Source organism: Prionailurus bengalensis, chromosome B2 (genome assembly GCF_016509475.1).
Source record: "Prionailurus bengalensis isolate Pbe53 chromosome B2, Fcat_Pben_1.1_paternal_pri, whole genome shotgun sequence".
NCBI classification, from domain to species: Eukaryota; Metazoa; Chordata; class Mammalia; order Carnivora; family Felidae; genus Prionailurus; species Prionailurus bengalensis.
In genome coordinates this window covers 125,061,798-125,088,126 of record NC_057349.1, presented here as the reverse complement: position 1 = coordinate 125,088,126, position 26,329 = coordinate 125,061,798, and the positions used below count along the sequence as shown (strand labels likewise).

At 43.7% G+C, this 26,329-nt stretch overlaps 1 protein-coding gene across 5 annotated transcripts in view; it reads left to right on the top strand.

Moving 5' to 3' along the window:
* The window catches only part of NHSL1 (NHS like 1), a 242,504-nt gene that overhangs the window by 94,563 nt on the left and 121,612 nt on the right, over nt 1-26,329 (top strand). Inside the window, exon 1 of one of the 5 annotated variants that reach the window (XM_043592451.1) lies at nt 14,899-15,983. The exons of 3 other annotated variants lie outside the window; for them this stretch is intronic. In XM_043592451.1, the coding sequence (XP_043448386.1) occupies nt 15,782-15,983 (202 nt within the window). In that variant the 5' untranslated portion in view covers nt 14,899-15,781. Of the gene's footprint in view, nt 1-14,898; nt 15,984-26,329 lie in introns of those variants that run through there. One more of the 5 variants, XM_043592455.1, reaches the window with a different exon arrangement.

Here is a 26,329-nt window from a genome sequence, read left to right as displayed (position 1 = left end):
GCTCCATCTTGGAAAATTGCTTTATCTCTTAGCATCAGTTGGTTTTCACTGTAGTTCCAGTGAATCACCATCATCATCATCACCATCATCCTCATCACCATCATCATCATCACCATCATCACCACCTTTTGAAACTGTGCCTGGCTCTGGGTCCTGACGTTGCCAATGACCCATACCTGACAATTTCTAAACATTTTATGGAGGACCTGTTAGACTTAGGGCCGCGCAGAGTAAACTACTTACAGATAATTTCTACAGCCATGGAGCTAGCGTCCCGGGGTAGCCGACAGCCTCTCAGATTCCTTGTTTCCTCGTCTGTAAAATGCAAGTGGCAGCATCATCTCTAAGATCTCTTTTGTCCCCACGCTTCTGTAATTTCGACAGTCAGCACGAAGTGTCGGACTTGGTGTCCCCAGTGACCGTGGAAGGCAGTGTCTGCTCTTGGCCCTTTGCTTGGCCACCAGGCTTTCATATTCTGGGCCCCACTGACACCAGCCTGTGGTCAGGATGCTTCTGAGGAGGCTGATTTCATTTGCGTTCGGTGCCCTTTTGCACACTTTCAAAAATTGGAGTTGGGAAAATGGTAGGCTTCCTTACGTTCTTTTAAATATTATCGATTGAAACGGAGCTAGCCTTTAATTTAGCTTTATCTATAAACAAGATAGAAACTTTCTTAGAGGTCAGGAGTTCTTAGTTGGAAGTAGGGGGCATGCCTCACATAAACCATGAAGCTTTTTAAAAACATATGTGCCAAACAGAACACCCAAAACCCCATCTAAATATGATCTATTGAATGAGAGTCTCTGATCAAAGAGGCTTCTGCTGTGCAGCCATAGCTGAGAAGGAAGGCACTCAGTTTCAGGTGGGCCTGACCTGTCTTGTATCTCTTTGAGCAATGCTGGGCCCCAAACATCTGGGACTTGCTGTGGCCCAGGCACTGTGCTAGGCCCTGGACCCTGGGCACCCACAGATACTCACAGATTATCCCATCTGTCTGTAGCCATCTCTCCCATCTTTATTAGGCTCGTGGCAAAACATTTTATTAGACTAAAGATTTCTTTAGTTTTACTTCATGAGGCTATCCCCTAGTTAGGTAAATTAGATTTTGATCTTTCCTCGGGCTTCATTGTAATCTCATTTTTTTTTTAATTTTCTTTTTTTTTTTTTTACATGTATTTATTTTTGAGAGACAGAGAGAGACAGTGTGAACAGGGGGGGTGCAGAGAGAGAGGGAGACACAGAATCCGAAGCAGGCTCCAGGTTCTGAGCTGTCAGCACAGAGCCGGACATGGGGCTCGAATTCCTGAACTTGTGAGATCATGACCTGAGCTGAAGTCGGACGCTTCACTGACTGAGCCCCCCAGGCGCCCCTAGTGATGTCACTTTTGTAAGTAACATCATTTGACATGATCTCAAATACAAGCTAGAGCCTGCTGTAATTTCCTACGTGCTGAATAAGTAGTGTTGAACTATGTGATAGATTAAAAGTTATTTGAGACCTTTTTCTTATTTTGAGATGTAACTTACTTTTAGCTAAGCATTTTCTTTTTTCTTTTTTAATTTTTTTTAACGTTTATTTATTATTGAGAGACAGAGAGAGACAGAGCATGAACATGGGAGGGGCAGAGACAGGAGAAGACACAGAATCCGAAGCAGGCTTCAGTCTCCAAGCTGTCAGCACAGAGCCCAACGTGGGGCTCAAACTCACAAACCGTGAGATCATGACCTGAGCCGAAGTCAGATGCTTAACTGACTGAGCCACCCAGGTGCCCCTTAGCTAAGCATTTTCTTATCAACTATAACGAATATCGTGGTATGAAACTATACAGTAACTGGGATTTTTCATCTGTGTTCATTTTTTCCCCCCTAGAAAGATTATCAGCAAACTTTAGGAAATTCCTGGAACCCATTTTGAGAGAGAGAGAGAGAGAGAGCTGATGAAATTTGGTGTTTTCCTTTGTTTTCTTGGCCATTTGAGAGAACTGTCATTACTTAGGTATGACGTAGGGAGCTGCACCTGGGCTCTTTTTGTCACAATTCCTTTTGAGCTGTTAGATTTCAAACTTTTATTTGAGCCATTCATTGCCTCATCACTGTGGGAGGAGGAATGTGCCTAATGATTGTGAACAGGACATGAGTGCAGTGACTTGAGAATTTTGTTGACATAGATGAGATAAAGCTGCTCAGTCCTTTCCTTGGAGATGATGTGAGCGAACCGTTTCCCTGAGGGGAGTCTGGCCCTCCCTTCCAGCTCCCCGGGCCCTCATGACAGGTGCCACCCGCTCCCGGCCTTACTCCGTGTCACCTGGCTTGTCCACCAGCCATGTCTGCTTCAAGGTCAGTGGCTACCTCTTTGCTGCTGCTGCTGCTGCTGCTGCAAATAACCTACTAAATACCGAGTGCTGATGATGTCAGCGTTTTCTCATTTCATTTTCATAACAGCCTGAAGAAAGTCTCCAGTGTGCAGGGATTGGAGCATAGGGTTGCGAACCGAGGGCATTGCCCACCTGGGTGCCTTTTGAGGCTGCACTGTCTCCGTTCTCCCCACGTCTGAGGGGGACGACGGAGTGGCCGAGCTCGGGGTAGGGGTAAGGGAGGTTGAGAGGGACGTCTGTCTCATGCCTTCATTTGTGTTTGCTGAGCTCTGTCAGCCTCCTCCAGGCTGCCGTCAGTAGAGAGGGTCTAGTGTGTGTTTTGTAGAAGTACTTCATCCTTCTCTGAAGTTCTCTTTGATGGCGTGTCTCAGAGCAGCGTCTAATGGAAACAAACGTTCTCTTGGCCTCACGATCCATCTTTGACCCAGGGGAACAAGTGTTTCAGCCCCAAGTCTCTGAATATCTCAAGTGTCCTTTCGGTCTTTCGTCTCCCAAATTTCCTCCTATCAAGATGAGTTTGTTATCTGCAGACGCTGACACATGTGATTGCACAGGACCGCTGAAGTAGTCATTATCCAATTGGATTCCCCTTCTCTAAATAGCCTTTTTACTTGGAGACTTTGATGACTGTCGGGAGTTGGCAGCGTCTAGGACTGTAAAAATTGTCGAGCTAAAGAGAAAAACATATAAAGATAAAGCCGTCTTTATATTCTGCCTCTTATGCTTTCACGAGTTCCAGAAAGTTAAATTTGGTAGGCTTTTTAAGAAAACATTCTTAGGCAATGAGTGAAATGTTAATAGACACAGTATATGGGAGAAACACAAAAGGCCATGCCCTTAAGCAAATTTGCACGTCAAGTATAGAAACGCAGGCCTCATTTTTTAGATATATCCTGCTGGCAAATATTCTTTTAATTACTCGAACAAGGTGGTAGGAAAAGGATCAGGTAAATTGGCTTATAAGAGGTACCACGTCCATGGTTCCTTTAGTTGCAGAGTGAGTGAGACAGTTTTTAATATTAACTATTTTAGAAGAATTTTACAATAATTTGGGCAGGGGCGCCTGGGTGGCCCAGTCAGTTAAGCATCCAACTTTTGATTTTAGCTCAGGTAATGATCTCATGGTTCCTGACATCAAGCCCCACGTCAGGCTCTGCACTGAGGGTACAGAGTCTGCTTGGGACTCTCTCTCTCTCTCTCTCTCTCTCTCTCTCTCTCTCTTTCTCTGCCCCTTCCCCAATCGTGCTTGCTCTCTTTCTCTCTCTCTGTCTCTCTTTTTCTCTGCCCCTTCCCCAATCGTGCTTACTCTCTCTCTTTCTCTCTCTCTCTCTCTCTCAAAATAAATAAACTTAAAGAAAATGACTTGGGCAGTATAATACCATTTGTGAAACTTAAGACAAAGCAGTATTATATCTTATTGTTGAATCCACTGATATCCAGAAAAGTGTGAAAAATATGTTTGGGAATGATACAGACCACATTTAGGATAATGGCTACAGTGGGAGACAACAAACAGGAGGGAAATTTATCTCTAACATTTTATTTTTAAAAAACAGAAGCACATATAGTGAAATGCTAATTGTGAAATGCTGTGCTGATTTCTCTCCCTTTCTTTATGTTTAAAATAACTCTGAATGAAAATTGAATGTTAGATAGTTAAAAAATTTACAGTGTGGGGGTGCCTGGCCGGCTCAGTCGGTAGAGCGTGTGACTCCTGATCTTGGGGTCGTGAATTCAAGCCACATGGTGGGTGTAGAGATTACTTTAACAAAATAAAAGCTTAAAAAAAAATTTACATTGTAAGTTTAGCATACATATTATAAAAAATAGAAAATCTAAAATAAAAAAGATTAAAACAATCTGTTATATTGTATTCTGCTTGTAACATCCACTGATAATATTTTCAGTATATCATCCTAGCCTATGTTGTATGCATTTAGTATTATATCTATGATGTTTGTACATTTTCAGCGAAACTATGAGTAGTGATTTGAAGTTTACGTATTTACTTGGTATTTTAGTGTAATTTAGGTATTGAAGTGAGGTGTTGCAACTAGTGATTTTCAATTTTTAGTTTGTAAAGACTCATCTGGAAGCTTGTTTAAACGTGGATTCTCAGGTTCCTCTTCAGAAGTGTGTACCAAAATAAACTCCAGGAATGTGCATTTTTTAAACAATTTTTTAAAGATTTATTTATTTATATTGCAAGAAAGTGAGAGAGGGAGAGAGAAAAGTGGGGGAGGGGCAGTGAGAGGGAGAGACAGAATTCCAAGCAGGCTCCGTATCAGTGCAGAGCCCGATGTGGGGCTTGAACTCACAAACTGTGATATCATGACCTGAGCTGAGATCAAGAGACAGGTGCTTAACCGCCTGAGCCACCCAGGTTTTTGTTTGCATTTTTAACAAGCCCTCCTGGTCCCCTCACTCACCCGCCCCAAACCATGGTGATTCTGATACAGGTGTTCTAAGGAACACAGTTTGGGAAAATATTATGTGAGTTGTCTATGCTTGGGCAGTCTATACACCTCTGAGCACAGTTTATACTTCTTTTTCTAATCCAGGGTCAGCAAACTACAGTCTGTGAACCAAATACAAGCTACTACCTGTTTTTGTAAATGAAGTTTTATTGATACCCAGCCACCCTGATTTGTTTATGTGTTGTCTGGCTACTTTTTTTGTCACGATGGCAGATTGAGTAGTTGCAACAGAGATTGTAGAGCTGACAAAGAATATTTACTGTCTGGCTCTTTCCAAAAATGTTTGCCGATCCCAGCATGTAATCTAGCATTTTGTGTGGGAGAATATCAAAGAAACTGGAGTACTTTAACAGGAGAAAGTTGAATATGGTGACGAAGGGCATGTAATTGACCAGTTTAACTTAACAAACATGTATTTAATCCTTACTGTATCCCAGGCACCGTGCACGTTATGACAAAAGGCTTGGTTTTCCCAGTTTACGGTCTTTAATGGCTCAGATGTAATAAGATAAGTGCATCATCTCTCTTTACGTGGTGCTTTGGAAACACATGGCAGGGTACCTAACAATCTAATCCTTGCAGTAAGGAATGATGGCCTAGGAGTCTTTAACCCTCAGGAACTTGCCTAGCAGGTGCCCATGGTAAATGAGATTCAGAAATATGCATCTGCTCCCCACCCCCACTTGTTCAGATGCATAGAGTGTATTGCCATGCCCCAACCATATTTGGCCAATGGAATGTTAGCAGCTTTGATGCAGAAGAGACTTGGGGAGTTGCTCTTTGGTGCCATTACTATGAGAAAGTTAAACTTGGACTGGCCTGCTGGTCTTAGGATGGAGAGGGGCAGGAGGGTTTACCTTAGGGGTAGCCCCTAGGTGACTAACCAACCTGATATGCTTGGGACCGCCCCAATTTTAAAACAAGTTCCATATCCTGGGAAATTCCTCAGTCTTGAGCACACCAGGACAGACTCCTTGGAGCAGAGCCACCCCCAGCTGAGTCCAGCCTAGACTAGCTGACCTCCAGACAACCCACAGACTGATGAGAAATCACAAATGATTGTTGTCTTAAGCCACTGAGTTTTGGAGTGGTTTGTTAGGCAGCAGTAGTTAAGTGATACAGTGCCCAATAAATATTTGCTTTTTTGAGCTGAGCTAGCTCCTGGTTGAAGTTTTGAAGGGTGAGTAAAAGTTCAGCAAATGGAGAAGATGACGAGTGTTCCAGCAGATGGAGAATCGTGCATCAAGCACCGGGGACTTAGAGTCTGTAGGGTGTGAGTGGGCATGTGGAGGACAGCTTTGAGGGGGGCACAGCTGAAAGCGGGGCAGTCCATTCCCCAGGGTATTGCAGTCGCCCAGGTGAGAGACCTGAGGCTGTAGGGGGTCATCAGGGGAGAAGGGAAGGCCAAGGTTTGGTCATCGGGCAGACATTTCTTCAAATCTCAAGTCTGTTACCTAATAACTTGGGGATCTTCGGCAAGTGACTTCATCACCTTTATCTTCAGGGTCTGTATCTATAAAATATGTGTAACGTATTTTGCACAGGGCTTTTGTTAGAGGGGAAAAACTGACCAGAAAGGGCGTGTTGTTTCCATCCTAACTCCACGCTTCCCTGTCAAGATGGCAGCAAACCATTTGGCTGCTTGAAAGCTAGTGGCACGTTATGAGTGTCTGCTCAGTGGTGTCAGAACTTTTCAGAGTTTTCTTTCCTCCGCTGTTCTGTGGGTCCGGTTAAAGGTTTGAATTTATCATTCATTTTCACTCAGCTATGCCCCAGGGGAAAAGGGATTATTTGGATTTGAGGAGAAGGGATATTCTGAAGTAACTGAACATACTGATTGTATTCATCTACGTACCGTCAGTCATTTAAAGACCACTCTTCAGATTAACGCCACTTTGGCCAAAAAGTAGCACTTTTCATCACATCACGATCTACGTCACACAAAACTAAAAATATTTTCATGTGTGGGAGCAAGAGGTACAATGGAGATCCTCCTCTCAATTATGCTGTGGACCTAAAACTGCTCTTAAAAAAAAAAAAAAGTCTATAAAAAAGAAAAAAAAAAAAAGACAGAGAACTGAAAGTAATTTCCAAACTAAAAAAATGTGTATCCCTCCCCCCACACACACACCATCTATAAATGATTTTATAAGAATGCATTTAGGGCACACCCAGATAATCCAGAATAATCTCCCACGTCAAGATCTCTAACTCAATCATATCTGCACACCCTTTTCCCATATAAACTAATATTTATAGATGCTTCTCCCCCCATTACTCACACTAAAAAATTAGTGATTATAAGGGCTATTAATTTTCTACCAAGCCACTGTTTTTTTGTTTGTTTGTTTGTTTGTTTTACCAAATTACCATGTTGGCCAAATTCGGTGATATATTGGAGCCGGTGTGTACAGGCTTTGAAATCCAGTTCTTACATTTTTAGGATTTTAGCAAGCTGGTTGTGAAGCTGTTGGTAGCTTGAAATTGGCCATGATTGGGAGCGTTTACGCCATGGAAATGCTAGAGATCAGGGCTTCCCACACCCCTCACCCAGGGAGCTGGCATTGATTGGCCAAACCCCCTAATCACCAGGAAATTCATCTCAGAGTACTTCTCACTCCTCAGAACCCCCTCAGGCCTCCAGAGGCACGGCCTAAGGCTCCTACTTGCTGCTTTTCTTTTCTTTCTTGCATTATGGTTAAGATAGCTGCGTGTATACCTTGTGTCCTATAATGTATTGTAAACTCCTGTAGGACAGGATTCTCTATCTTTTGTGCTTTAGAACCAGCTTGCCTGGTTGATCTCCTAGAAGGAGATCAATAAGTATTTGAACTGGTCCCTTTATCTGGGCTCTTTCCCATCATTGGAGATACTAAAAAAAAAAAAAAAAACTGGTGTCTAGGGGGAATTGCAATAACCCTAAATGTATGTATTTGCGTTTCTGCCTCTTTCCTTCTTTGGCCACATGTTTTAATTGGGGTACAGGGTTCCACCAATGTATGATTTTTAAGTACTTTATGCCTAATTTTGTTTGCTCAAATTGTTAGAAGTAAGATTTGTTTGGCCCAGGGGAATCACTTGCGGGTGTCAGCAATGTCTAACCCATGTATAGTGTGACATAGTATGTAATAAAGGGGAACCAAATTGATAAAATGGCTGCTGGAAAACCGGATATATTCGGTGTTCTCCACAGGTTTTACAGTAAACCCCTTGGAGGGTCACTTACAGGTTGATTTAAAACTTTTCTTTGTCTTCAACAGGTACCAGGAAAAACTGATGCAAAACAATTTTCCACTTCCACAGCGCAACTCAGTTCACACGGCAGAACACAGGAGGTCTGGGCCTGTCTGTGTGGATTAGCAGACAGGATGTGGGCTGCTTTTCTGAGCTGGGCTCATTGTGATTGCCGCAGGTTGTGGGCCAGATCGTTAGATTCTGGAATTTTGGTAGATGGAAGCAGTGCAGATGTCCTAACAAAGTGCGAAAAGCACAGAGCCTCGCAGTCGATGGCCCTGTTTCTTCTCAAAGTGAAGCAGCCTAACTCTATGACTAGTAGACTTTCATTACCACCCTTTAATTCCCATTGTATAGATTTTTGGTCAGATTATGAATTTTACTTTCGCCTCTTGGAATTTCGTGAGAAAGGAAGGATTGCCATCAAGGTCTAATTGTCTCCTTCCCGGAAACATGTTAAGATCAAACGAAAGAGGTCCTTGGAAACGAATAGAGGGTTCTATTGTTCACTCCATGAACCAACACTCATTAGGGCTGGCTGTGTGGAGGTAAGAGACACGGAGGTGAACAGATGAGATCCCTGCCCTTAGGGAGCGGTCCAGTCCAGTACTGTGCTAACTCAAAGCCCATCCGGGATGGGCATTACGTGGGCCCCCGGGAGGGGTTCAGAATTTCAGGCCCACCTCCGCACCTGAATCAGACTCTGTTTTAATAAAATCTTCTGTGATTTATGTACAGTTTTTATGTACAGTGATTATGACAAAGTTTGTGAAGAAATGGTTGAGTAGTGGGGGGGGGCGGTGCCTGGGTGGCTCAGTCGGTTACACGGCCAATTCGGCTCAGGTCATGACGTCATGGTTCCTGAGTTCAAGCCTTGCATCGGGCTCTCCGCAGTTAGCTCCGAGCCCGCTTTAGATCCTCTGTCCCCATCTTTCTCTCTGCCCCTTACCCCCTCACTCACTCTCTCTCAAAAATAGGTAAACATTTAAAAAAAAAAAGGAAAGAAAGGAAAGAAATGGTTGAGTAGGTAGAAAAAATAATAATTATGCAGATCACTGGAGAGGCCATAGGAGTGGCATGAAGCACAAGGAGATCATGATTAAAAACTTTTTTTTTAATTTTTGAGGGGGAGAGAGAGAGAGAGAGAGAGAGAGAGAGAGAGAGAGAAAGCGGGGGAGGGGCAGAGAGAGAGGGAGACAGAATCCGAAGCAGGTTCCAGGTTCTGAGCCATCAGCACAGAGCCCGATGCGGGGCTGGAACACGCAAACCACAAGATCATGACCTGAACTGAAGTCGGATGCTTAACCGACTGAGCTACCCAGGCGCGTGCCCCCCACCCCCAAATTTAAAAAAAAAAAAAAATTTTTTTTTTTTTTAATGTAGTTAGTTTTGAGATGGAGAGAGACAGAGTGCAAGCAGGGGAGGAGTAGAGAGAGAGGGAGACACAGAATCTGGAGCAGGCTCCAGGCTCTGAGCTGTCAGCACAGAGCCTGACATGGGGCTCGAACCCATGAACTGTGAGATCATGACTGAGACGAGCTGGCTGCTTAACTGACTGAGCCACCCAGGCGCCCCCCAATTTTTTTTTTTTTTTTAATTTGGAATTTTATTTCAGTCTCAGAGTAGTTTCTCCTTGTTCTTCTATGAGAAGAGTCTCAAAGTCAGTACTTAGTTTTAGGGGGCCTTTTCATCTGAACCCTTTGGACGGAGACATTTTCTTGGTTAGGGCTAGGACAAGAGTTCCATTCTTGGTAATCATCTGCCAACCAAGCCTCCGACACTCCATGGTACCCATCAATCAGCGATGGTTTCTCTACCAAGGGCAGCTTTTATCCCCTTGCGGTGGGCCCGCCCCAGGGGGCTGAGAGCAGTATTGTGCTGCCATATTGCTCCCATATCAAGTGATCCCACGGGAACACTGAGGCGAAGCCTTCCAGCGTCAGACCATTTCAGGAGTCCCTTTCAGATATGAAGACGTTGAAAGGTGGGATTGAGGCTCGTGATGATCCATAATTACGAATGTCTGCCTTTAATCTTTCTATTTAAGGGAAATGACACCGTTCATTTCACTGAAAGGAACCTACCTACTCTGTCTTTTAAAGCTAGAGCCTGATGAAAACACTGTAATTTTCTCGCTTTTAAATATCGGAGCAGTGGTAGGGGAGGGAACCCTGAACATAGGCCTGATTTTGTCTTCCTTGACTTCCTTCTTGAGTAAATCAATTTAATTCCTTAGGGGATGGGCGGTGGGTGACAGGGAGGATTTAGTGTTCTGTGGGAGTTGGCTAGCCGTGGCCCTGGGGGCAATGTGGTTTTTCTTTTTGTTTTTTTTTTTCGTTATAAACCGTCTGGCTCAAATCGTTCACCTCTCGATGTTGAGATGAGCTTTCGTTATTAGCGTGTACAAATTACCTCGTAGAAAGTTTGCATTTAAATCGACTCTTCAATTATTTACAAGAGCTGACAGTTGGAAAACCTACTGTACCCCGTCCTGGACGCTAAAGGTCCCTGTGGGTTGTCTGGGTGGTTCATGTGGTAATCTGATCGGGCGCGGACTTCAGTGCCCCTGGCCGGTCAGGGCTGCTTCAGAACAGGACCCAGTTCACCGTGACTCTTCTCGCCGTTGAAATTAGTTCCTACCCTTGGCTGGCATTTTCCACAGATGGCAAAGGAGGCAATTACACGCCTGAGTGGGCTGAGGGGTTTGTCTAATCCTATGTCTTGTCATGTTTAACAATTTTTACTAAATCAAAGACTTCCATTTGAGCTAAGCTCCTTTTTAAGGATGTCAGTATATATTGAAACATGAAATATTGTGTCTCTTGGCAAGGACTTTCCAAATGTATTCAATCTATCCATGTGACTCTTGGTAGAAACATAAATAAATCTTTCCAAATTAATGGATATTTGACTTAGGAATTCCCAAAGAGGATGATCCCAGAGCTTCCTTTAGTAATATAGGCTGGTGCCTCCCAGTTTTTATAGGTAACTTTTTTGGGGGTAAGGTATGACTTAAATCATTCCAGAAATAATATAATTTCTTATCCCTTTGTCATTAGTGATGGATGAATTTCTCACTGTCCTCAAGTGTTAAGAACTTCATATAAAAGAGGCACTGAATCAGAAACCTGTATTAGATCCGCCTGGGGGCTGCTATCCAGAGGCTGTTCTCCCCCCTTCCCCCCCCCCCCCCCATTGCAACCCCGGGACATCTCCCTCACCAGTACAAGGGCAAGGGTGCTGGCCAGGAGGCAGCTGGGACAAAGGCCTTGTACAAGAGCTACGTATTCCATTCCATGGGTGCTTATCAACTCCCACTAAACACATAATTTAAGCAAGATTCTTTATCCGATTCCTCGATAATTCCTGAAGCCCGGCAGTGGCAAAGCGGTAGGAAGGGAGCAGTTATTGGCACATGCGATGACAGCAGAAGTTTCTGTTTGTCAGCCTGACAGGAGAGGGGAGATGAAAAAAACGCTGCACAGCGAGGGATGCGGACAGAATGTGTGCAGCAGGTCTGTCCAAGGTCTGAGAAGAGTGTATTTATTCTATTGTAGATTTTCATGGGAAAAAATGTTAAATTAAGACGTTCTATTACCCTGAAGATGATGTTTGAAGAAACGGGTTCGACTCTAAAAGAGATTTTCCACTGCAGGGTGGTTGTGATCAGCAGTAATGTACGTGAAGTGCCCATTGCAAAGTAGCCATGACCCTGAGCAGTAGATTTGTATGGCTCTGGGGTCCAGATAATTAAAATGTGTGGTTCATTGTAGTTACTGAATAAATACAGTTTGAATGAATGAAATAGCTTTGCAAGCAGCCCACTTAGCGATTTTCTAAGTTAATGGGAGTACATATCTAATAAGGATAGTGAAAATCTAAAGGTTTCCTCCAAAGCTAATTTAAACTATTATGTTCTATCTCGGCCATAGAGGAACTCTGATCCGGTTGTAAAAGTAATTAAATTATTTGACCTCCTTTTACATAAGTGAAGATATTAATAGTCAAGGGCCAATATAACAGAAACGTGGAATAGCTAGTCGATGGAGAATTTATTGTGCAGACGTATCCACAGGTCTTGTGAATAACGGGGAATATGTTAGATCGGAAGTCCAGCATAAGTGTGTGCTTACTTTGAAGGAGAGTCATGAGTCTAGTCCTTGAATGTACCTTTCTGGCTACTTGGCAGTGAATATTCCTCCAGCCCCTCTCATGAGCTTGCTCTCAGATGTGTGTAAGGATAGGAGGCACTGGAGGAAAACACAGCAGTTACCAATGACACCATTTCATCCCTGCTATTGTGTGTTGTGTGCATACTCCAAGGAAGGTGGGTTGGAAAAGCATTCAGCAGTACTTATGGAGGGGAAAAATAGCACAAGGTTTATTTCAGGCTTCAGGTATCTCTGAATTAAAAATGCAGCTGTAGGGGCACCCGTGCGGTGCATCCTACTGGATTTCTGCTCAGGTCATCATCTCAAGGTCTTGAGATCGAGCCCTGTGTTGGGGCTTGTGCTGGCAGCGTGGAGCTCACTTGGGATTTTCTCTCCATTCTCTCGGTCCCTCCCTTGCTCGTGCTCTCACTCTCTCTCTCAAAATGAATAAATAAACTTAAAAATTTATATAGCTCTAGGATGTAGACATCAGGGAGGGGACAATTGTATTCTTTTAGGGGGGAAGGTCCATAGATCCTTAGAGAGTGCATACATGGATGTCAGGGATTCCTACGAATCTCTGGAATGGAAGGCAGCATTCAGGATGTTTGTATATTTTCCGGCACAATGGTCTTTTTTTTTTTTAACTTTTTATTTTATATTTTGAGATTCTCAAAAGTGTCTTTGACTCTGAAAGACTTATTTGATGTTTGAACTTGAATAGGCACTGACTGGTGCTATGCATAATTATTATCATTTTCACCCTTATGAAACGGATCAAAGTAGAGGTATCATTCCAGTTTAATAGCTCAGAATGCTTGGTGATGTAGCCAGCACTCCCAGTAAGTGGCAAACCTTTGAATCCAGTGGTGTCTGACATGACCTGGTCCCCATTCCTGACCCCTCTGTGTGATATTATGTATGTCATATACCTTGTGTACCCCTGAATTTCTCCATCTGGGAATCGAGGGATTTAAACTACATGAGCCCTTGGGACACCTGGGTGGCTCAGTTGGTTAAGCAACTGACTCTTGATTTCTGCTCAGATTACGATCTCACAGGTTCATGAGTTCGAGCCCTGCATTGGGCTCCGTGCTGGCAATGCAGAGCCTCCTTGGGATTCTCTCTCTCTCGCTCTCTCGCTCTCTCTCTCCCCCCTCCCCCAACCCTCCTGTGCTCTCTCTCTTTCAAAATAAATAAACTTAAAAACAAAACAGAAAACTACATAAACTCTTGAGGACACTTTTAGCTTTTAAACTGTTTCCACAGGGCACCTGGGTGGCTCAGTCAGTTAAGCATCTGACTTTGGCTCAGGTCATGACCTCACGGTCCATGGGTTTCCAGCCCAGCGTCAGGCTCTGTGCTGACAGCTCAGAGCCTGGAGCCTGGCTAGGATTCTGTGTCTCCATCTCTCTCTGCCCCTCCCCTGCTCTCAAAAGTAAACATTAAAGGAAAAGAAAATTAAACTGATTCCAAATCTGTTAATTACCTGGACTGTTTTGTAGCTTTGCCCTTCAGTGCCCCAGTACGTGTTCAGTCTTGTGGTTTTCTTGGTAGTGTGAGCTGTCCATCTGAGACACGCTTCATAGCAGCTCTGTGTTTTTCTTCTACAAATGTCTCAGTCCTTGTAAACTTACAGAGCTTTTAAACTTGCAGAGCATTTTTCTTAAAGTCTCAGTGGGCTGCAGTACACACATGATGCAAAATCCACCTTTATAATTTTTTTCTTTTTTTTTCTTTTTTAAAAAAAAATTTTTTTTTAACGTTTATTTATTTTTGAGACAGAGAGAGACAGAGCATGAACGGGGGAGGGTCAGAGAGAGGGAGACACAGAATCTGAAACAGGCTCCAGGCTCTGAGCTGTCAGCACAGAGCTCGACGCGGGGCTCGAACCCACGGACCGCGAGATCATGACCTGAGCCGAAGTCAGCCGCTTAACCGACTGAGCCACCCAGGTGCCCCTATAATTTTTTAATCAAAGTTTATTTTCTGTTGCAAGGTATTAGTTTTAATATGTTTGCTCAGTGCCCAGTAAAGGAAAGTGAGATGGACCCAGTCCTCTACTTGTTGCTTATTAGCTTACTGGGAATAACACTTGGGGAGGGGATGCCTGACCCAAGTCTCTGTGATGCAAAGTGATAGGGACTCTTAGTGCCCCTGGGACCATGGAATTATGTTGGCTTTGGGTGAAATGCTGCACCCAGTGCATTCCAACACGTGGCTGTAGATATTTTGCTTGTCATAATTAATGGTTTTATGAGTCTCCAGGCTACAGCCTGCAGCCAAATGCTGTTAACATAGCTCTCAGATGATGGTTCTTCACGATAGCATGATCTTTCAAAGCTGGAGAGGAATGACCCCAGGGGCTGCCAGTGGGGAGGCAGAAGAGGGTCCTTGGTCTCACCCCGCACTCTGACTGCTGGTGGAAGACAGCAGAGACAGCAACAGGTGCAAGAATGGCTGCATTTCACCTTTGTTGAAAGCTGGGAAAGAAGGAATCGCAGACTCGGTTTAATTCTCTTTGGGAATACGTTTTCTTAGATGATCACATCCCTAACTCAGCCAAAGAATGCTGGATGTTTATTAAACTGTATGTTCTTCTAACCCCCCTCCTCAAAATCCTACCTTCCTAAGTGTGGTCTGATGATAAATCATCAATTCTTCTTCTTCTTCTTTTTTAAATTTCCAGAAGTCTGTATTCTGCACAGGCTTGCATTTCCGTAGCTTTGCTGGAGTTCAGAAGTTTGAGCTGCCACTGAAGTATTGACTGTGGAGAGGAGGCGGGGTTTTCTGTCTCCAATGAGGTGCCTTCAGTGTCCGGGAAGCCTATCGCCTTTCCCAGGAGCGCTTACTCTGTGATCCAAGCAATAGCCACGCAGCCTGGTTTATTGTTTGTGGAGTCCTGTGGATCCTGAGCGGTTCACGGACGGGGAAGGAGGGCAAGTGGGCGCTGTATGACTCGGTGCTGCGCTGCGACAAGGGAGCCGAACTCTTTGATTTCTCCTGGGACACCTGTGTGGGCGAAGTTTGAACGGGGCGCCCGGGTTGACCCCCGAACCTCGTTCTCCAGCCCGAGGAGCTCCCTCCGTCTGCAGCAGACGGCTGCTCCCTGCCCGTGTGGGGAAGGATGCCTGGGAGAGGAGCAGGATTACAGTATGGGATGCTAGGTATCCACCAAAGAATCGGAGTGCCTTGGTTCCGTTCTCCAAGTCCTGACAAGTGTTCCTGAAATGAACGCGTTGCTTCATTTTTAAAGTTACACCAAACCAAGTGCCGCAATGTGGCTAGGATAACAAACAAAAAAAAAAAAATTTTTTTTTTCTTTCTTTTCTTTTTGTTTCCTAACCCCTCATTTTCCTTTTCTTTGTAATTGGGTGACCTAGGAGCAAGCAGTCTTGCCGCATCACGCCGTGCCTGACTCCCAGCGCTGTCTGAATTAGTGGGAAGGAGCAGGTTCGTTTAAAGGACATGGAACACTTGTAAAACCCAGCGTCTGGTTTGCGGGGCTGTCCTTTGTCTGTAGTCGAGCTTGGTGTGCAAGAAGATGAAAAAGGAAGGCTCTTCAGGTTCTTTCAGACTCAAGTCAAATTCAGGGTCTCTCTCACGTGCTGTGAGTTGGATAAATTTCTCCTCCTTGTCCAGGCAGACAAAGAGGCTGTTCCGCAGTGATGGAGAGCTCTCGGTTTGTGGGCAGCAGGTGGAAGCAGATGATGAAAACTGGAATTACAGAACCCAGCCCCGAAAAGGTGATTTGATGTTTTTTGTTTGTTTGTTTTTGTTTAAATTCTTAGAAGTTTGCAATGTAGAATTCTTTTTCTATCTCTGATTCCCCTTCGTGATTTTTGGCCCCCTTAGGACTTTTTGTTTGTTTTCGTTTTGGAATTCGGTGTCATTCACATTGATTGTTTCCATGTCTAAAATAAAAGCGCTCTTCCAGCTAGATTCAGCTTGAGACGGTGTCCTCCTGAGAAGGGCGAAATAGCCGCCTTTTGTCTTCAGCACTCTTTCCCCTCCGCAGATCCGCACACTCAGGTGACTTTTGTGAAAAGTTCAATGGTAAAACCACCCTCACGGAGCTCTTTTCTGAAACAGTATGCTGACAAAACTCTGGGAGTCAGGAATGGTCTGCTTGCACCTTCCTTTAAGAAGATTGATGAAGTTCATGACACTTGCAACAAACAGGTGTTAGAGTGACATCAAGGAAGCGGAACACACGAAGGGCTTGCCCTTGATACTGCGGCCAAAAGGAGTTTTTGGATTTCTTTCAAGTTCCTTTTCAGACCCGTGTTGGTCTCTGTGCCGAGGCTTGGCATGTTTTGCCTTCCTCAAGGTGAAGAAAAATATGAGCCCCAGTGGGAGAGAGGGAAATATTTCAGTATTTCTTAACACACCCCTGTTCTGTGTTTAGAGTTTCTGAGTTCTTCCTCTTAGAATGTTTACTGTAGAGACTGAACTGTTAAGCTCTAAAATGGTTTCCCCATTCAGTGCTGTGGCAGAGCCCGGTAGGGGGGCGCTATTTAAGTATTACAAAGGAGTCCAGACATTCCGCGTGATTGTGTTTTCCCTGTTTATCACATTCTTCCCGTGCCGAAAGGAACCTCGCTGGAATCTTTCAGCGACCTGTTCTTTCCCTTCTTGTAGGAAACAAAACTGCTGAAACCCGAGAGAGTAAACACAGTTAAATATGTGCCGATGGGCGCGGTGGTTCTCTTCCATGGACTCAGGATTTCACACGGCTCTTCCTCCTGTATACTGTGCGTTAAGCCATTTGTTCTTCTCTATTAAACTGTGGCACAGGAGGGACGAGTTAATGCTCTTACAAGATGTCAGTTGTTTATTATGTCAAGGAGGGGGTCAGCAGTGGTCCGCTGCCGCTGAGCCTACATATGCAGGTTTTTAGTTCAGATGGGGCATGAGTGCCACGCAGAGAAAAGGCATTGTGCTTTCTGGACAGAGTTCTGTGGTTTAGGGAGTCCACGAACTTTCCTCTTCCAAATCGGGAACGAGCTGTGGTTGTGGCAAATGGGTGGGTTGTCATGTTGGAGGCAAAAACGTTTGGAGGGTGGATACAGTCGTGTTGTGGTGGTCAGAGGGTGTAGTTTTGATCCCCTTGGCCTTTGCCAAAGGGGGTTCTTTTGTGACTGTTTTAAATCCGTCACTGTCACGTTTCTGTTAAAGATGATGCGCGCGTGAGCGTGTCGCTTCAGGATTTCTACTGGAGACGCTCCATCTAAGTTAACACTAAAGGGAAAGAGACTGTCAATTTGCATGTGTTCGTTTTAGCTGGGAAATGAAGCAAACACTTGCTGTCCACTTGACTTGTGAAAAATAATGACGTTCTTGTGGAGAACTGGGATGGCTTGTAAAGGGAGGGGGGGCTCGTTTCTGCAACAATACAGAAGATTGTGCCCTTTATCCCTTAATGTCATTGGGGATACAGTCGCCCCATGAGGAGAAATGGAGGCATGATACAGGGCATAGATTTATTCGGTTCTTGGAAATAATTGCCTGTGGGTAATATTACCATTTTTGACATATGGAGTTGGGGGGAAAGCCTTAAAGAGCTGCCTAGAGATCATAGTGGGTACGATTCTATTCTGTTTTTTACTGGCATCGGGCTTACAGAAGAAAATTGTCTCCCAAGTTTGACACGCTGTCCCAGGGGCACGTTATACCTGCCTACCCTTATTTCAAATGGCCCTTACCTTCGGAGAAATACAGAAGTGACATTTGTTTACACTTCCAGATCAAAAGAGGATAAATCTTTCAGAAAAATTATTCAGGATTAGAGTGTGTTGTTGTTGTTGTTTTCCATTAGCAGCGTCCAGTACAGCTAAAACTCTAGCAAGGATTCTCCATCAGTGCTAAGAATGCCCAATGGCCATACTAGGATTTGGTTGCACATAAATGTGCAGTGGAGACATGCTGGTCCGATGGGAATTGCATAGCAGCTTTCTTTTACTTCCTATCTGTCCGTCCAGACCACATGCTTTCCTTTCAGCCTGCTCCCCAACTCCCTTTAATCTACACAGGTTTCTAAAAACCTGCTTTCCCTGCTCCCCTCCCCCACAGACAGACGCCACCACCAGGCAGTGGCAGCTAGAGGTAGGGCAGTGTAGCTTAACAAGTTAACCTTGCTTTAGGGTAGCGTCCTGTGTCTTCCCCCCCCCCCCCCCATGGTACCTCTGGCTGCTGGGGTGTCCAGTTATGCAGCCTTAGGGCTTTCTCCCTTCCATCCAGCAGCTGCCGCAAGGCCAGAGTGCCTGCCTGCTCCCTGGCCGCTGTCTCCAGGTCACATTCCTTTGCGCAGTTAGCCCACGGAATCCTTCCTGTCAGTGTGGTCAGTGTGTTGTATGTATGTTCATTTTCTAAAACAGTTCTTTGACGTTTCATTTCAGACGTTCTTTTTGCAGGGAATGCCCATGCCGGATTGCTGACTAGTAACATCAAAATAAAGGTCTTAAGCAGTTAGTCTTATGGGTATCTTTCCGTACACAAACCTATTATACATTTGTAGTTTAATGTTGCCGCTTATACTCAAGAAACTTAGTATGAAACTACAGTGCCTGGAACATTTTTGGACGATGTTATTATAAGATTAGATGCTATCAATAGGTTACTTTTCCTGAGTCTAAAAAGTAACCAGAGGATACATAATTGATATGTCCAAAGCAATCCCAACTAGGCACCTGCATGTTTTCTTTTATTCCAGCCCATGGCAAGTTTCAAAACTTAAAAACATTTGTACTCAGGAAGGTAAAAATGAATTAAGTAACAGCAGTGATCAGTTCTTATATTCTTAGTGGGATATGACCCATTACAATAGCAGATGATGTTTTGACTTAATTAGCCATAAAAATCAAGGGTGTGAATCAGTATCCTCTTGGGTATAAGTTTAGTGAATCATGAGCTGTTTTAATAGATGCCAATGTAGTAAAAAAGTGGAAGTCAGTTGTAGGTGAGACAATAGGTAGCGTTTCACATGGATCTGTGAGAGCATTTATTGAAGGAACTTCTAGTACTACATGTGGGATGCAAAGAAATATAGCACCCAGGCTGTGAAGTCATGGAATCCATTCTTAAATGGAGAAGCAGATAAGACATCTAATGGGGAATTAAAGAGAAAATGCAGGATAATTGTGAAAACTGTAAAATGAATGGCTTAGATGAGAAGGTCCAGATAAAGATACTTTATCTTGAGCATTTTCATGTTTTGCATGGCCTTCTGGCTGTTAGCATTGATTCACACAACACTTAATGAGCTCCTGCTTTGTTTCCAGCACTGCGGAAGGTTCTCAAGGGAAACTAATGACTAGTATTTATTCTGTGCTCCCCCATCTTGCTCACTTACCCTTCTCTTGTCAAATAAAACCAAAAGAGGTGGAATAATAATGGGGTAGCCTCTCACTGAGCAAAGCATGTTTTGTTGTATCCCCTGCTCTGTTCAGCTGGGCAGAGGCGTGATTGATGATCCTGGTATTGGCAGGTCAGTGCATAGAGAGGGTAATTGACATGCAGAGCCTCAATTTAAACCATAGTTTCATTCTCCTCTTCAGGACTTTTATCATATGTGCTAGTAACATTACCCAATTTGAATTATTTGAATTTCAGTGTTTTTTTCCGTCCCAGGAACTACAAAAAAGAGCCAGAGAACGGGCTTGCTAGGTATCAGGGGTAATGAATAATCCATACACAAGATAATCAATTGTTGAGTGTGGGAGTTGGCTGTGTTTAAAGTAATTTCATCCCAGTGTCCTCCCTAGTAAAATAGTTGGCAGAAAACAGGATCCTTATTCATAATTAGATTAGCAATGATTTCAGCTATCACAATGGGGGGGGGGGGGGGGCGGGGAGAGGCACAAAAGGCCAAAAGCAGCAAGGTCAAGATCCTGTTTCCATGTAAACAGCTGTGACTTATTTTTGATCATAAAATCTTTAAAATTGTGGGATTTAAGGACATTTTCTTCACGGCATTAAAGAAACCTAAAAAGTATTGGCAAATATTGCTAAAGTAGCCCCCCTGCATTTGAGAGTAAAACTAGATAAGTAAGTAATATTTCTTTTGAGGGTCACTAGGTACATTGGAAGAATAGCTAAATGGAGTTCAGCGTGGTGTCTTAATAAAAGAGATGAGCAGAATATTCTCAGTGCAGTAACTGTAATGTTTCCCTTCTTTCTACTGAAACTGACATTCTGTGAAAGAGACGAATAGTGAGTGCCACTTAATATTTTATCTGGTTCACTGAGACTGCCCTTTGTTGACCTTTGATTATTTTTTCTTTTGAAGTTGGGAATCTCTGTTGTCTTGCTGCCTTGTTTTATTGCAAACATGATCTTATTTGTTATTAAATTGGTGAAATTCTGTTGAAATGGTGTTTTATCTAATATCCTCTATTGTCTTAAAAATTTGTTGATTTGTTTTGAGAATTAGACACTTACTTAGATTCGTAGAAAGAAAGTATTAAAAGAAGTAACTTTGGGGCGCCTCGGGGGCTCAGTCGGTTAAGTGTCTGACTTCAGCTCAGGTCATGATCTCGAGGTTCTCGAGTTCGAGCCCCGTGTTGGGCCCTGTGCTGACAGCTCAGAGCCTGGAGCCTGCTTCAGATTCTGTGTCTCCCTCTCTCTGCCCCTCCCCCACTCATGCTCTGTCTCTCTCAGAAATAAAAATAAAAATGTTTAAAAAAAAAAAAAAGAAGTAACTTATTGTCAGAGCATTCATTTGGAAGTTTGTAACCTGTGTTCTTCTTCACTGACATGCCTTTACTCGGTTTTGAAAACTTTTTTGAAATTGTTCTTTTCCAACAGTTGTTTTTTAAAATAATTTCAAAAGACCCTACGCATTAATTAGTGTTAGTTTTTATAAGCCTCTTACAATTACCGTAGAATGTGTTATATTTCTACGTAATTTCAAGGGTTTTTGGTTTAACCATAATATTTTCTATCAAAGTTTTAAATAAAGTGTTTTTTAATGACACTATTTCCTATGAAACACTTCCGTCAATTCCAGTCGTATCAGTTTTAAATTCCTCAAGGTCTTTTGTATCTGCAGCCTCTTGTCCATCCAAACTATTCAGGCCTGCTCTGCTCTCACCTTGCCTTCTGAGTGGTCTTCTACTCCTTCTTGTTATCTTCACTCTGGTCCCCCTTTGAGCCATCGGTAAGTCTTGAGTCTACACTGTAGTCAGAGTGATCTTGCCCAAATGCAAATATAATTGGCTCACTCTTCTGTTGCACTCCATTGCCTACAAAATAAAGCCTATCTTAATGGAGTGTGGGCCCTGCGCCCTCTGCCCCCCCCCCACTCCCCTCCCTCCCCTGCCCTTTTTTAACTCCCCCAGTAGCAAATGGATGCATTGCTCTTTGCACAGCCCTACTGTGTATCTCCTGCTCCCTGGGCCATCATGCTCCAGTCCCCGCCCCTGCCTGCTGGCTTCCTGCTGGACCTTCTCTGCTTTCTTTAGAACTCCTCGAAGCCTTCCCTAGTTCTCAAAGGGTAGAGCTGATTATTCCCTTCTCTGTGTGATTTCTCTACCTTCTATGTACCTCGGTAATTATGTTTATTATATACTAGATTGTACTTATAGCTTATGTGTCTGTGTCTTTAGCTAGACTGAACACTTTTAGGACAGAGACCAAGTCTGATTTATCCGTTTTATCCCCCAGGCTAAGTGCTCAATAAACGATTGCTGACCGGGTGAACATAACTCATCTGGGACCCTGTTAATAGTGCTGTTTGCACAGGGCACCGTTCCGAACGAGGCGGGGGGGGGGGGGGGGGTCATAGGTAGCCCTGTGTGCTCACTTTGTCCAATATACTGATGACTGTAACCTCACAAGTGCTCCCAACTCTGAAGTTTCTTTAAAAAAAAAATTTTTTTTTACATTTATTTATTTTTGAGAGACAGAGACAGAGCATGAGCAGGGGAGGGGCAGAGAGAGAGGGAGACACAGAATCCGAAGCAGGCTTCAGGCTCCGAGCTGTCAGCACAGAGCCTGATGCGGGGATCGACCCCACGAACTGTGAGGTCATGACCTGAGCCGAAGTCGGACGCTTAACCGACTGAGCAACCCAGGCACCCCCTGACTCTGAAGTTTCTTGAGTATCGCAAAAGAGAGGGTTCACTTTGGGGGAGCATAATTTTGGTGGCAGTCTTCCGTTTCCTGTTGCTCACTCAAACTGTGTGTGAATCAAATACTTTGTAGAAACGTTTGATCACGAGTGTTTGCACCCCCAGGGAAGCTGGCTTAGCAAACAGAGATGAGGTAGGAGACCGGCTGATGCGTGTCGACACGGCGAGGCAGCAGCGTGCTCGTGCGGTTCTTTCTCAACCGGTTCCTCCGCTTCCACCCTTGCTCTCCCTGTCTCTGGCCTCCCCCGACCCCAAGGAAGGCTAATCTTGATGGAGCAGCCTCAGTGATCTTGCAAAACATCAGCCATAAGTCATGTCATGTAACCCTTGTGTGGTTTTCCTTCTCAGCAAGTTTGATAGTCTCCACAGTGTGCGGTAAGTTCCTCCGCGGTCTGCCTCCCTCACTCCACGGCTCCCCCAGCGGCACCTTTGAGTCACATCAGGACCCTTGCTGTTGAGAGCAGGCCATGAGGTTGACCTTCCCTTCACCCAGCTATGCCCCTTTGACCGTTCCCTCTCCTCTTTCAGATATTTGCTCAAGAGCCATCTCCATGTCCCTGTTTAAAGTTGTCACATCTTACCCTCCTCTTAGCCTTTCTAGCCCCATCTCTATTTTTCTCCAAAGCACTTACCACCATCTAACATACTATATGCTTTATGTACAGCTGACCCTTGAACAAGACAAGGGTGATGGGCACTGACCCCTATGCAGTCAAAAATCCCCATATAACGTTTGACTCGCCGAAAACTTAACTACTAACTAAGACGGCTGCTATTGACCGGAAACCTTACCGATAAGCTAAGGAATTGATGAACATATTTTGTATATTCTGTGCATTATATGTTGTATTCTTACCTAAGCTAGAGAAAAGAAAATGCTGAGAAATTTATAAGGAAGAGAAAATACATTTATAGTCCTGTACTGTATTTATTGGAAAAATTCGTGTATAAACAGACCTGCATGGGTCAAACTCTGTTCGAGGGTAACTGTCTTTATTTTCAGTACTGTCTCCTAATGCTAGAACTTAACCTCTAAGATAGGAGAGGTTTTTGTATGTTTTGGTAAGCAGTATTTCCCCAAGCCTGGCACAGGGTAGGTATTCAGTAAAGTTTAGTGGAAAGAGAGAATGGTGCATGGAGCACTGAGTCGGGAAATCTAATAGTTCTGGTTCTGTGACTTGCTCATAATATGACCTGGAACAAGTCACATCATCTGTTTAAACTCTAGTTTTCATTTTTGTAAAATGGGATAATACCTAGTCATCATACGTGTGGGTAGGAGGTGCAGCTTATTTATTGAATAAATGAGTTTATGTTTTATTGATACTGTATCAGCTTACCATAGGTTGGATCTGGTTGTACTAAATGATACTGTCGAAGAGGTTGGCAATTATCGATAGTCAATTAAGCCAAAAGATGTAGTTATACTAGTGTAGAATGTACTATTCTGTAGAATTCTCAGTGTAGAAATACGTGTTTTTAAATCGAGTTTTCTAAAAAGTTTATTTATTTATTTTTGAAGGGCGGGCAAGGGAAAAGGAAGTGAATCTGACTGTGTAGAGCCTGGTATGGGACTCAAACTCACCAACCATGAGATCATGACCTGAGCTGAAGCTGGACACTTAACCAACTGAGCCACCCCTAGAAATAAGTGCTTTTACAGTACTTGTATAACTCAGACAACCCAACTGGAAGCTGTCATCTCCATTACATAATCCTTCAGGTATTATGTACCACAGTTTTGATGTCAAATCCTGAAATGGTTAAAATACTCAATTGAACGTCATGTGTAGATCAGTCCCACTGCCTATAAGCATCTAATGAGGGCTTGCCATGGCTAGACACTATTAATAACACGTTACATGAGAAAACTCATTTAATAAATATTGTCTGGATACCATAAGTATCAGATAATAGCGTGATAAGCAAGGAAGGGTCACTAGGGAGTACTGAAAACCGGGCAGAGAAACAGAGGTGGTGAGACAGGGAATCGAGTGTAATTCTTCAGAAAGAGAAAGGATGTTGAAAGCACGTAGGGTATCTTGAGGTCTTGGACCCAGTATCTTTGGGTTCAAAGGTACAGGCTCTGCTGTGAGACTCTTTAGGCATGTGCGTCATACCTTACCTGAATTTGAAGCTCCTTGAGGTCTATTCTCTGTCTTATCCAGTGTCTTGCACTTTGCAAGAGTAGGTATTTGTTGTGTGAACATATGGTCGGGCAATGTTAAGGGGAAACTGCTTGGTTATGGCACACAGAATGGATTTGAGCGGCGTAGAGCCTGAGAAGCGACAAAGTGCTGAGCACTTGGAAGCAATTATATAGGCACATGAGTTATGGATAGTTATGGAGCTACAGATTTTCGTGTGAGGCTTTCTTTATTAAGGGAAGTCCCAGGATTTAAGACTTACTTGTTGGTGTCGCATAGCATCAGTGATTTTTGTAGTTATGGTTATGTGTTTTCTCGCTTTACAAAATGTGGGTAGTCTTCACATTGCGTGTCTAATCTTCCTAATTAAAGATGATATTTATGGTGACCACTATCTTAATAAATGTGATCGGAAAACTAACATATAACCAGCATACATATTGTTTGTATACAGAGCCATGCGTGTGTGACGCTGGGAGGCTGGAAGCTGGTTGTAGTGATCTGTGGTCTGCCCCTCTTCAGCTCTAGTAAACCTTTCTCTTCTGTACCACCAAATTTGGCATCCCAGATTGTTCTCTGTCATTTATGGCTGAAATTCGATGACTGACTAGTCATCAGAGACATTATACCAGCAATTATTTATTTAGTTCTTGCTGGAACCCATCACCATGCCAGTTGCACAATATTTTGGCTACGTAAATATATATGATACATGGTGGGCGCTTGCCTATCAGGTGTCTGAGACAGTCGCCCTTGAAGGATTTGTTAGCCAGTGTTCCCAGCTAGTGCTCCCCCTGAGCCAGTACTACCCTTTGCTAGACTCATTCCCACGATCTGGGTTTGTCTTATGGATTCTTGTGTTTTGAGAGCTTCTATTGCCAGGTAGGCTTGATAGAGAACAACGCCTTGGGAGAGCCCCATGGAGGAGCAAGCCTCTCTCAGATTCCAGGAGAAAATGGCTTGAATTGTGAGTAACCTGGAATGACCCTGCTCACAGGGCCTTCCCTAGAGCAGGCACTCATTAAGTGCCATTTTCATGCCCTACTACTTTTGAAAAAGAGTGTGTTGTGGGCGGGACTGAGTGGCAGATAATGGGAGAAGGTGGCAGTAGACTGGAGGAGGGAAGAAGATGGGATAAATAATAAGGCAAGAGGAGCTAATGAGTCTCCATACTTCTCCATGCTGCCTTCCCTGTGCTAACAGTTTTCTGATCCGGTCTTCTAAAGCGGTAAAGTAACGGTAGTCTGCTGGGACTCGGTCAAGTTCCTGGATATGCTGTTTGCACAACTACTTGTACACTTGTAGTATTTTGAGGTTGTTTTCAAGATACAGCTTAATAAAGTTTGTATGTGTGGTTGAAAGGGTGTGGAACAAGGACAAAGGCTAATGTATTCACTGGTTAAAATAATTTTAGTGGCGCACGTAAATTATCTGATTTGGGTTCAATGTATGTTTATCCTTCTCGAAGAAAAGCCCATTTGCAAGTGAAAGCCACCAGCAGTTGAGATTTCCATAAACCGTATCACTCGATTTTTGTCTTTTCAGTAAACTTTAAAAGAGAGAGTAAGAGTAAATATATTTTACTGTTGATACGGTTCCCTTGCCCCTGTTCCCGAAGGTTCTCGTTTACTTTGTAACTGGAAACGCCTCAGCTAAAGTAGAAACTGGGTGTCGGGTGTTTCTGGATTACATTTTGAGATAAACCAGAATTCCTACCTGAACACAGGCGTGTCCTGCTTCGGTCTTGATTGGTTGGGGATTCTTTTACAAAGCATACAAAAGACAGTTTGTGAATTTGTCTTGGTGGGTGGTTGT